This window comes from Heliangelus exortis, chromosome 1, assembly GCF_036169615.1.
Source record: "Heliangelus exortis chromosome 1, bHelExo1.hap1, whole genome shotgun sequence".
Classification (NCBI taxonomy): domain Eukaryota; kingdom Metazoa; phylum Chordata; class Aves; order Apodiformes; family Trochilidae; genus Heliangelus; species Heliangelus exortis.
This window is the reverse complement of record NC_092422.1, coordinates 148,883,189-148,895,214: the sequence shown is the minus strand read 5'-3', so window position 1 is coordinate 148,895,214 and position 12,026 is coordinate 148,883,189. Positions and strand designations below refer to the sequence as shown.

The 12,026-nt window shown below is 50.5% G+C and overlaps 1 protein-coding gene across 3 annotated transcripts; it reads left to right on the top strand.

Annotated features, from left to right (window-relative positions):
* Positions 1-2,798: 2,798 nt before the first annotated feature.
* On the top strand, positions 2,799-11,538 carry ARHGDIB (Rho GDP dissociation inhibitor beta). 3 transcript variants are annotated; one of them, XM_071732917.1, is made up of 7 exons: positions 2,799-2,950; positions 6,490-6,678; positions 7,288-7,371; positions 8,226-8,302; positions 9,743-9,806; positions 10,152-10,208; positions 10,745-11,538. In XM_071732917.1, the coding sequence occupies exons 2-7, from the start codon at positions 6,501-6,503 to the stop codon at positions 10,942-10,944; spliced, it is 660 nt and encodes a 219-aa protein (XP_071589018.1). In that variant the 5' UTR covers positions 2,799-2,950; positions 6,490-6,500; the 3' UTR covers positions 10,945-11,538. The 3 variants fall into 3 exon arrangements, with proteins under 3 accessions (XP_071589018.1, XP_071589021.1, XP_071589020.1); XM_071732919.1 differs by lacking the exon at positions 2,799-2,950 and adding an exon at positions 3,973-4,086; XM_071732920.1 differs by lacking the exon at positions 10,152-10,208.
* The last annotated feature ends 488 nt before the right edge of the window (positions 11,539-12,026 follow it).

The window sequence follows — 12,026 nt, the reverse complement described above, 5'->3', positions numbered from 1 at the left end:
AAATCCAGCTCTGGTGCGTGACTTCTCTACGACACCACCTCCAGCCAGACGCCATGACATCCACTGAGAAGGAAGGAGGGCAAAAGCTGCTTTCTGCCCTGCTGGGCTCTGGACCACAGTGAGTGCAGAGAAGAGACCCCTGCTCTGCAGTGGCAGAGATTTTATTCCTCCCATCCAGCCCTTTCCTTTCACTCTACCCCTTCTACCTGCTTATAATTTCCTCTAGTTTACTGGGCTTCTCTGTCCATGCTTAGTCTTTCTCAGGCTTTGGAGGAAATTGGCTCCATTTTGCCCCTACTCTTACATCCCCAACCAAAGCCTTTTCCTCTCTCTGTCCTGCTGTTCCACGTGCTCCCCCAGGGAAGTTGAGTCATCCAGGAGTGACATGAGAAGTCTTTACACCTTCAGCTGGAGATGGGGCTTATGGGATTAGCATGTTAACTGGCCTGAAAGCTGCTTAGACAAGCATTAAATCTCCAATCTTCTCTCCATCTTTCAAGGAGAGATGAAGCACCCAGTCACGTTTTCTGTGGTCAGCTTCTTGCCCAGCTGAGAGCCCTTAAGTCCTGTGGCTTGGTGGTTTGAAGGGATTGCGAGGGGACTGAGGAGCTGAAAACTCAACTAAACTCTTTCAAAGGGCTGTGTGGCTGCACCCCAAAGTGCCTTCTTCCTCCCTGCTCTCCATACTGAATATTGGCTCCCTTGCCTAGCACTGTACCCAGCCCAGATCCCTTTCTCCCCTTCCCACCCCTTTGGCTATACCCTGCCTAGCACTGCTTTAGGAGTGAGTGGCACTGAAAAAGACACAGACGGGCACCACATGTGCTATGCATTGCAGGACCAACTTAAGATGCTGCCTTTGAAAGCAAATTCTGGGACACCTTGTGCCTGCGTTTTATATATGCAAGATCAATTCATGCTTCACAGGTTTTATCCCCCTATTTATCCTGCTTAACTGGAAGAAGTAGAAAGCAAAAGTCAGCAAAACTCCTTCCAACCAAGGAGCTGAGTGGTACCTCTTGATTCAGTGAATGCCCTCTCATATGGCAGGGAAAGGTCTCCTGTTTTAACTCTCTGATGTATCACCTTTCCCATGCTCACCACCTTGTGACTACACAAGGTCACAAGGTCACAAGGACCCGGATTATATCCTCTCACACAGCCGCTAAGGAAATCTCATGCCAAGCCATGAGCAAATAGTAACCTCAACCCACACACCTTAGCAGCCAAAAGGGTGTTTTGGTCTCCCAGTACAAATTAAATAGTCTACTGAAATTCGAGAGTTAGTCCAGTAAGCACAGGAACCAAGACTAGAAGTTGATGTACATGATGCAGGGTCTACATACGATGATCATTTCCTCTAAGCTCCCCATGGCTAACACATCCAACTCTTCACACTTTTCCCAGGCCAGAACAGGAACAATTTGAGCCACTGTAAACTGGCACTGCCATTGAAAGTCTTTGTTGTGTCCTTTCCCCATGCCCACACACTTGTTTATTTAGCCATATTTGGCCATTGTGAGACTTAGCTGGCTTTACAACTCACTGGCATATAATTATGCAGTTGATTATGTATTTTTGCCAGGTATATTTTAAACTGAGCTCAGTGCTGTGTTCAGCTCAGTTATCCTGTGCTGGCCCACAGGGAGGGTTAGCATAGGAGTGAAAAAGAGCAGCAGAGAGTAAACCAATTTCTCTTGGTGGTGAAGCTATTCTGTGGAGGCTTAAAATGTTTCTGAGGCTGCAAACCCTGCTAAATGGAAATCCATTGCCAGCTAGACATATGCTCTGTCCCTTGAAATACGTGAGGTCAGAATCAAAGTGCCACGCACAGCCTAAATAAAAGTAATAGTGAGGCTGGGAGAATCTGTGTCCCTCTTGTGAGATCCGTCCATCCCTGCAGGAGAGCCCTCCTACTAAGTTGTCTGCAACCTTTAAAAATTTGTGTACCATAAACATTTCCTAATGGACATGTGGATTTGGGGCAGTGAATTTAGCCCATTAACAATAGATTTCCTTTGCTTATTTTGATTCTGCAAATGCGGTAAGAGCAGTCTAACAGTCACTGCAGATCCAGATTTGTTGGTTGCAAACCAGGGATCTAATTTTTTCTTAAATTCTGCACTGAGGATTGTCTGTCTGAAGGATTTATGTGACTGAAGAACCAAGTGGGCACTGTGAGAGTCCAAATGAAAGAGAAAATCTGCTGATGTTTCAGAGAGGAAGTGGTGTAAAATCTTTCTGATCGTTTAAGCTTCCCTATAAAATGAGAGCTTGTTTTTCCTGAGGCAGCTGATCTTTGAAAATGCTTGTATGAAAATGGTTGGGACTTGAGAACCATGGGCTGATGAAGTGCAGCAGGTGGCATGTATTGAACAGGAAAAATAAGGTTTATCTGCAGTAACCCCCGCTTGCACACCCGCCACCCCTCCATGTATGCAGCAGTGCCTTCGACCTGGTTCTCCTCTTATTGTAATCGGTATAAATCACGTCCAGCTTTGAAACCGACCTTAATCACACCAGAAAAACAAATAAAACAAAGCTGCAAAACAAAGCCCCCGTCCCTCAGGCACAGCAGCACGTACCCACAGCCCGGAGCGGTGCGCAGAGAGCGCTCCCGCGGTCCCGGCCGCCTTCAGCCGTGCAAACAAAGCCCTGAGCACCTCTGCGCAAGAAGGGCGCAAGACAAAGCGGGCGGGCAGGCGGCCGGCGGAGCGCTGCAGCATGCGGGGCCGCGCAGGGCCGCCTCTGCGAGTGGGCTGCTGCTGCTTCTCTGCTTCTGCTGGCGGAGGCTTTTTTTTTTTTTTTTTTTTTTTTTTTTTTTTTTTTTGCGTGTGAGTGTTATTTTTTTTTTTTTTCTCCTCTCTTCACCAACTTCCTTCCTGCTCCAACTGCCGAAGCTGAGCGCTGAGAGCGGAGGAGGACCCCGGCTGCAGGCGCAGCTCAGCCGGTGAGTACAAGCCCAGGCGGGGGGAGCCGGGCGGGGGGAGCGGACTCACCCCCTCTCCCCTCCACTCCGGCCTCTTTCTCTCTCTCTCTCTTTCTCCCCCGGTGCCGCGCAACTTTGCGCCTTTGTTCCCAGGCAAGGCTTGCTCCTCTGCACAGCTTTGCTCGCGGAGACGGACCGGGGGGGTGGGGGGATGGGGGTGTCAGGTTCTACGCTGTGGCGGGACTGAGGGAAATAGCAAAGGGAGGAAGCCCCCGCGGTGGCGACGGAGGGTGTATCCCCCCGGCCATCCTTGGAGGCGGATGAGCCACGGTCTCCTTTCTGCGCTCCCACAGCACTGGGGGTGGGATGGGGAGGTCAGGGTCGGGGGGCGCTGGTGGGTCCGGTGGGTTTCTCTTCCATCGCGGAAAATTGCTTCCTCCCTGCCAGCCTCGCTTCCTGGAGATAAGATTTGGGGAAGTGAATTTGACGCACAGAGGCGGCGCAGGTAAAACGATGGTCCTATGGCCGTCGATCTTTGTGCCCCGTGGTGGCATGGGGGGGACGACAAGAAGATCCCCACCATCCACCCACATCTTCTGCCCCCCGGCTTCCATCTGCTGCAAATGCAAGGGCAGCCACCCACCCTCGGCACCGGCAGAGCCCAGCCGAGAGGCCCTGGCATCCCTCAGTAGGGTGTGATTCTTCTTTCGCCTCCTGCAGCCATCTTTCTGTGTCAGGGGGTCCCTAGCACTGCCCCTGCCCCTCTCCCTGCTGCTTTGTGGGTGCTGACAGGCCTCAGCAGGTGCTGCATGGTTGCAGGGTTGGGGATGCAGAACAGGAAGAAAAATGTGGTGGGGCAGGGCATGATTTTATAGGGTGAATTTTCTCATTTTTAATGATGCTTGTGGCCTGAGGCCACTGGGTGAGGGCATCTCTGTCTTAGCCCACCCTTTGGCTTGGGCAATGATACAGGAGCCCAGGGACCCCAGTGGCTGGATACATACATGCTCACTTTGGGGAAGGGCTGGTGCACAAGTACCATACCTTGGTTTGCAGAGGGGACCAGTCCCACAGCTGGAGTGAGTAGAGGCAGTGGAGATGTGAGCTTTTGTCTTGGTCACCTCCTGCCTGGGAATTTGGCTGGAAGGCAGGGTCAGGTAAGCATCTTGGGGAGAAATGCCAGAATTGGGTCTGATGTGATGAACCAATGTTCGTTCAACCCTGACAGAATAGCTGGTCTGTCCCCTGCAGGCTCTTGCTGTTGGCACAGCAGGTTTTCTGTTCACCTTTTCTGGGAGGTTTTTAGAACCTAAAAGCATCCCCCCTCAAGTGAGCTGCCCCCATGGGTTGACAAGGGAAAGTCTCTGCAGCATGTGTGATGCAAAGGGAAGCTTTGAAGGAAGGCGAGCAACCAGCTGGTCCATCCCTGGCTCTGCCTTTTCTCTCTGCATGTGGCCAGAGATTCTCTGTCTCCATTGACTGTGTCTCTCCCTCTCCTGTAATAAAACACAATGCCCCTGTGGAGGATGGGGGCAGATAGGCAGCTCTGCTCTGTTGTTGTAGTGGTGGCAGATGCAGCCTAGTAGTGTGAGAGAGCTTGGGAGAGTGGAAATGACTCAGATCTGCAGCTGGAGCCCAAGTGGAAGGAAGGGAAGACCTGGCAGTGGACGCCATGGATCATTATGTCCTCTTCCGGTGCTGAATGTGCTGTGGGGATGGTGACACTTTGTAAGAGGACTGTGCTGGGGCTGCAGAGCAGTGGGGCACGAGCAATACTTGCTTTCATGAGGGAGCTGGTTTTCTTCCTCGTGAGGACAAGCCTTTCCCATGGTATATAGATCCTTGACATTCCTAGGGCTGGGCATGAACTCAGCCAAGATTATTTAGCTGCTGGGACATGCTTTCTTTCCAGTCTGTTTGAGTTGGGATTCTTTTTTATTTCCCAGCTGCCTGCTCTGCACTAATTCCTGACTCACCATAAAATGCCACTGCAAAGTGGTCTTGTATCAGGGCCGTTGCCCATTAATGTGCTGGACTGAGTCTTCTTGTTCCTATGCTGCATGGTCATTCTCTGTCCCTTGGTAGCAGGCAAATGTACCCCTCCCTCGATTTTTAATTTTTTTTTCCATTGGAATTGCACTTGGATGCTTGCGTATTACTCATTGCTGCCTGATTCCACTTGCTGATTCACCCTGAGCTGTTGCATATATATTTTTTATTTTTGTATTTCCTTTCTGTTTTAATGAATGAGAAAATTATCCCTGCTCCCAATTTAACTTCTGGGGGCAGGGGCTAATGGTAAGGCCACAGCTGCAGTGAAGGATAAAGGGCATGCAGGGGAAATTGCAAATAAGCACGCAAAAGAAGAATTTTTGGTAGGGACAGCCTTGAGGAAGGAGTTAATACAAGGATAAGTGGAAGTGATCTGAATGATCTGTGTAGCTGGACAAAATCCCCTTGCTGCCAAAAAGCAAGTAGTGGCTTGGCCATTGTGACAACACTCACTGCACCAGGGCACCACTCTGTTTTTCAGCCTTTCTCTGTGGAGTAGGAAGGTAGCTAGGAACATGCAGCTGGCTCTGTGAGGCAGACAGCTGACTAAGGAGGACTTGGCACAGCACTGCTCACCTCTCCTTCCTGTCTCCTGTTCCCCCATCCCATGCCCTAGCTGCCCGTCAGTTCATCTCACCCCACCCTGGCTCCCATTTGGGATGCCACCCAAGTGGCTTTTGCTGCTCTCCTGTGTTCAGTGGCCCATGTCCCAGCCATGCTGGCTGCGTGGCAGCGGGCTCCAGCCCACTATGCCTTCTAACTGAGAAGTCCCTCTGGTGCAGCACAGGTACATGTGGCTGCTCTGCAGCTGGGCTGGATGCAGTCACTGTCGTTCTTTCTTCCTCCATGGGAAGGAGACCTGATGGGTGCCTGAAGCGAGCAGTTTGTTCCCGGAGCAGCAGCAGGTTGACTGTAGTGGGTGCGTTCCCTTGAGGGCTTCATCTAACTTGCAAATATGAGGGAGCTGCTGCTAGGTATTCAATCTTTCTCTGAAGTGTGGCTTTTAACCCGTTGTGAGAGAGCGAATTAAACCTCTGGCCTTGGCTTTATTCATTGTGTCTCTGTTCCCCAGCGCGTGGCAGTGTCTCTTTGTGTGAGATAGCTGGTGAGTGCTGAAGCCTTGGAGGGGGGCTTGTAATGGCAGGGTTGCCAGCCAGCAGCAGCTCTGCAGGGTGGCTGTAAATCACTCCAGCTTCAGCCTTTGCTCCCGCACCTCCTCCCCGGGAGGGAAAGAATGGTGTAGGTCTGCGTGTGCGCGTGGTGCCTGCAGGGAGAGGAGTGGGGGCAGAGGGGGATGGTGTTTGAGGCAGAGCATCAGCACAGCAGTGTTGGGATTGCAGCTGATCACTGTCGCCATTTGCCTGTAATGATCCCGCTGTGTTTGGTGCTGGGTAGGTGCCTGCCTGTCCAGGGGAACTGAACCACGCTGTGCCCAGAGCCAGTGCCCTCAGGGACACTATCCTCTTGCAGAGCAATCCTATTGACTGTCCTGTCCTCTGCTACTCCAGACTAAGTGACCATGACTGAGAAGACCCAAGAACCTCATGTGGAGGAAGATGATGATGAGCTGGATGGGAAACTCAACTACAAACCTCCTCCCCAGAAGACACTGCAGGAGCTGCAAGAGTTGGACAAGGACGATGAAAGCCTTGCTAAGTACAAGAAGTCCCTTCTGGGAGATGGACCTGTGGTAGTAGGTAGGCTTGGGCATGCTGATAGGAAGGGACTGGGGAGATGCATTGCAGTAGTGTGCTGTGGGGTTGGGGCAAGGTGACCTCAAAGAAGAGGAAACTTCTTTGTCCAGGCACGTGTACTGCCTCTGCTGGAGGTCTGGGGATGGGCAGGAGGTGGAGAGGTGCATGTAGAAGAAGCAGGGAGGATGGTCCAAGCATTAGGTGGAAGGTTACTAGAGAGTACTGCCATTGGAAAGGGACTTGTGATGGGAGATGTGTAGGTCTCCTGGTGAGAGGTGCATGGGCCTTGGAGGACTCCTAAGGGGTTAAAAACGTGAGGGAACCAGCCTACACTGACAGAGGGCCATGTTGCTCAGAATGATCTTGAGAGGGGAGTCTCCTTTAGTGGAAAGACCTCCTCTAGGTATTGGGGGTGAAGGCTGAAGGGATCCATGTTGAAGGCCTGGGGCCATTGCATGGTCTTGTTATGCTAAGAGAAGCCTGGTGTTACTGGGTGTTTCGTGGTAGTTTCTTGTGTGAGAAAGCAACTTTTTTCAAATTTCTTCAGCGTCATCCCCCCCCTGCATTTACTTTTCCAACCTGACAGCTTTCCCCTGACTTTCCTACCTGCAGACCCAACAGCTCCTAACGTGGTGGTCACCCGACTCACCCTGGTATGTGACTCTGCTCCAGGACCCATCACTATGGACCTTACAGGTAGGCACAGACTCTGTCCTTGGGCACAAAGGGGAACAAGCAAAGGCCCTGACACGCTCCAAATTGAAAGGGGGCTCGTCCTTGGGATGCTACAGTGAGGGCATCTGAGCCTTGTTTCTTATTTTAAGGTGTACATGTATCAAAAAGGAGATGTAACAGAGGAAAATGTTGGGAGTCTTTTTCTTCACCTAGAGTTCTCTAAGAGCTCCTTTGTTTCTCCTGCCTTCTCTTCTTACTTCCTTTCAATGAGACCTCATGAGCACAAGGGATGTGCATGTGTTCGGGTAAAGGGCTGTTTTGAAACTTCAGAACCAAGCAATACTACAGTTCCGGCTGCTGGGGACATGGAGAGAGAACCAGGCTTCACCTTATATGGTCTTTTCTGCGGAGAGAGGAAGCTGGGTCCAGAGGAGCAGAGAGGCTTCCTGTTCAACCAAAACCACACAGAGCCCTTCAGAGCCTGGGCAGCCTCACAAGTCAGGCAGGATCTGCAAAACATGCTCCCCTCACCCAAGCCAGGGCTGGGCACAGGTGAAGCATACACACGTTCCTGCAGATATCTAACAACGAGCCTGTGTATAAATATCTGTGTGTGTATGTGCCTAGACCTGTGTTTGTTTAGGCATTCTCTTCATAGATGTGGACACAGACACATAGGTACACCCTGGTGTTTCTGTCTGTGTGTGCTCTCACAGTGCAATTGCTTGTGCAGACCTCTGTGTACTCCTCTTGCAGGTGTGCCATCCTTCAAAGGGATGCTTACCTCCAACAGCAATCCCAGCCTCATCCCACACTGCATGTGGTCTTTTCTTGCTGTGGCACCTCTAGCTAATGTCTTGATCTTCTCCTTACAGGTGACCTTGAAGCACTCAAGAAAGAGAACTTTGTGTTAAAGGAAGGAGTGGAATACAGAGTTAAGATCCACTTCAGAGTGAGTTGTTTTCCTTCCTGTTGCTTCTTATCAGATGCTGGCAGTCTGTCAGATAACTAGAGCCAGGCAGCATGCCTGCCCAAAAGCCAGGCTCTTGTAAAGCTCCGCTAGCTTCAGGTGTTGTTCTGCCCAGGAAGGGACCAGGTCTTTCCAGGGAATTGCTTCTGTTTGCTCACCCCTGGTCAGAAGTTACTTTCTGTCCCCCCACAGTGTTGAACAGCAGGTGATTTGGAAGACAGATGTATAGTTTTGGCTGAGTTTGGCTTGGCTTTTTAGCCACCAGAAAATCTTCAGTGCACACAGAGCAGGAGTGGACAGGGAGGAGAAGAAATAATGGCTTTTTGTGAAGTGTTGGTTCAGTCTGCATCACTGGACTTTGTGTATGCATAAAAAATTTTAAATATATAGCCTTTGATACTTGAGTTGTTATGGATTACGATATACCCAAATAGGCTTGTTTTTTTCCTTCTCCCATTAACCAGCATGTCAGCCATTTCTTCTGTTTCCAGCTGAAAATGTAACTTGGCCACACTGATTTGTAGCATCCAGCACTGAAGTGATCATCTCTACACGTTTGCTGTAGGCAAAACTGTCTTTGGAAGAGGAAGCAAAAAGGGATGGAGGGTAGTTCTCCTGAAATGGTGGAGGGAAAGCATTTATGTTGGGGGTTCTGTAGGAAAGATTTCCCTTCTCTGAGGCTGGCTTGCTGCCTCAGAGATGATTTTGTCCCCAGAGAGACCTCCATCTCCCTTTGTGCTATGCACTGTTTCTGTCTGTATCTGAGCCCTGTTGACAGGAGATGCCTGGAGCCAGACAAGTTATTCTAACTCCCTCCCTCAGTCCCAAGGCTGGTAAGAGCTGGCACCACGTGAATTCTCTCCTGGGATGTAAAAGGATCTGCCCATCTTGTTTCCAGATTGAGTAGTGCTGCAGGGAGGCAGTGTATACAGGAGAGGGACAGCAAGGGATACATGCAAGCTATCCAGATTTGAGGAAAGATTATGAACAAAACTGTCCCTCTGTCTCTTGAGGAAAAACTTGCCATCTCCCACCGGAGCTTAGAGGGCAGCAGAGAGTTCTTGCCCACCCATTTGTGCTGGAGGGATGACTCTAGTCACCCACATCTGGTTTTCAATATAGAATTATATGTTGGGAAATCCCGCTTCACTTTTCTTTGTCCTTATTATCCCATCTTTGCAAACCTAGCTGTTGTGCTAGTCAGCTTCACAGTCAGGGAAAAGATGAGGAAGTACAGGAGATACATAGAGGATGCTGCAGGTCTCCAGGTGCTGATGGAAAAGTCATGTTAGGATACCCCACAATGTGCTCTGAGCGATCATGCAGGGAGCCAGCATGCGTATGACTCTCAAGAAAGAGAAAATCATCAGATACAGGACCAACACACTTCCCTTGGCACTTACTTCTTGTCACTTGTTGCAGGTAAACAGGGACATTGTGTCAGGACTGAAATATGTGCAGCACACCTACCGGACAGGGGTGAAGGGTGAGTAAGAGATCTTTGTGCCCGGCACACCAGTGCTTCTACCTCTGCATTCCCTCTGTTTTAAGAAGTGTCCCTGCAGCTCTGCACCACGACAGAGCCTTCCTTGATGATGAGGGCTCCCCTGTGCCACCACACAGGAGGTGAGACTTCTCAGCAGGGTGCATCAGACTGCACCTTGCATCAACCAGGACAATTGTTTCATCTGCCTGTGTGAACATCTCTGTTATCTGTATGCTACACCACTGTCTGCAGCAGCAAAGTCCCCAGAGACACTGTTTAGACAGTGCTTTCCACAGATTTCCTCTCCATACAGAGCTCTTCACCTTCCCCCTTTACTCTCTGTAGAGTGTCTCAGCCTGTGTGGAGCTTCCCAGCCCTTGAAAGCTCTTCCAGATGCACTTGGTAAAATTGAGAGCTACTCTTATCAAGCTTCTCACTGCGTGCAGAGCACTGTGTTTGGCCATGGCTTCTTCTCTTTGTGCAGTGCTGCCCTGCCTGGACAAGGCAGAGGAAAGCCCCATTTTGCACACACACATCCCACGTGCATTTTTGCATGCAACCACCTCTAAGGCTCCTATGTCATGTTCAGCATATGTAAAGTGAGTCTTCTCACCAAAAAAGAAGTAACTGGGGATCAAGAGAGATTTTGAGCCATATGCTGGGTGTACCCACTCCCTTCCAATAGCACATACATGTGAGAGGGTACAGACCAAGTTGCCAGTCCATCTTCCCATCTGCCCGTGTATCCTTCCAGCTTTCCATGTGCTTCACTAACCCACTTTAACCACTGATTCTGTTGCCCTTGCTGACACAGACTGTCCCTTTCTCTACCCACTATCTCCTTCCAGTCTGTGATCTGTACTCATGCTTGTGGCTTTCTCTCTCCTTTATGATTCTCCACCTGAGTGGCTCATCCCTTGTGGATTGTTTTCTCCTAGTGGACAAAGCCACATTCATGGTTGGCAGCTATGGGCCACGGCCAGAGGAGTACGAGTTCCTGACGCCTATTGAGGAGGCTCCTAAGGGTATGCTGGCTCGAGGCACCTATCACAACAAGTCCTTCTTCACCGATGATGACAAGCATGACCATCTCACCTGGGAGTGGAACCTGTCCATCAAGAAGGAATGGACAGAATGAGTTCACCCAGTTTGCCTTCCCCCTTCCCATCCCCTTGCCTCCTGCACCAGTCTCCAGGTGGGCCATGCCCACCACGCTGCTCCTTCCTGCCACCGCGGCTGGCCACAGCCCTGGCAGCCTTTCCCATGGGTGCTGGGGCTCTGTGCCACCCCTGGTTGCTGCACAGGCCTGCAGGTGGCCTTTGCTGCTTCTTCTGATACACTGAAAATAACCTGCCTGTTCTCACCTCTGCCCCATCATGACACATAATGGGTTAAATTGGGAAGCATCTCCCTCCCTCTCTCCCAGTACTTCTCCTGCTGCCTCCATTTTTCCCTTACTAACTCCGGTCCCGGAAGTGCCTTTTCTAGGAAACAAGATCACCTGGCAGGGCGGACTGGTCCCTGGAAAATCCCTATATCTGAGTTACACTTGGTCACATGCTCTGATTCATCGTAAATAGTTACTTCCCTCCCATGATGGTCTCCTGATCTGTGTCTGGTGCCCTACCCCATTCAAATCAAATCTTGTGCAGGCAAAACCAGTCAGGGGGAATGCAGCTAGATGCTGTAACAAGACTTCAGTGTCCCAAGAATAAAACCAGTTTCTTTCTTCTTTTCTGTGTAGGAGTGTTATTCTTTTATTGAGGATGTTTTTTGGTGATGTCTATGTGATGAATGTATTATGGGAAGGCTTAAGACAATGGTTCCAAAGGAATTTTCCTCCCTCAAAACTTCAGCCTAACTCTATAGGTAAATTACTTCAGAGCTGCCTCCATTAGGGGTTCAATGAATGCTTTTTGAAGCCCAAAGTCTGGCCCAGGTGTAAACTCCAGGGGTAAGCAGCTGGGAAACAAATGAATGAGCCCAGGGAGCTGTAACATGGCCTCCTCATGTTTAACATTTACCACGGCAGCTGTTCTCCATAGCCAGAGCCAATTCAAGAGCTGCGTGTCCCAATGGCCATCCTGCTGGCCAAGCACAAGGGAACACCAGCCTCTGGGACCAAGTCCTTGGAGAAGTGCAGCTGCTTCTTTTGTGTGGAGGGATGCTCTCACCCTGCTGGGGTGTCTGGTCACACAAAAGGGTGCAGGGTAGCTGAAG

Coding starts and splice junctions, on each gene's coding strand:
- ARHGDIB (XM_071732917.1), top strand. CDS start 6,501: ATGACTGAGAAGACCCAAGAACCTCATGTGGAGGAAGATGATGATGAG. Junction 6,679..7,287: donor AGATGGACCTGTGGTAGTAG/GTAGGCTTGGGC, acceptor TCCTACCTGCAG/ACCCAACAGCTCCTAACGTG. Junction 8,303..9,742: donor GAGTTAAGATCCACTTCAGA/GTGAGTTGTTTT, acceptor CACTTGTTGCAG/GTAAACAGGGACATTGTGTC.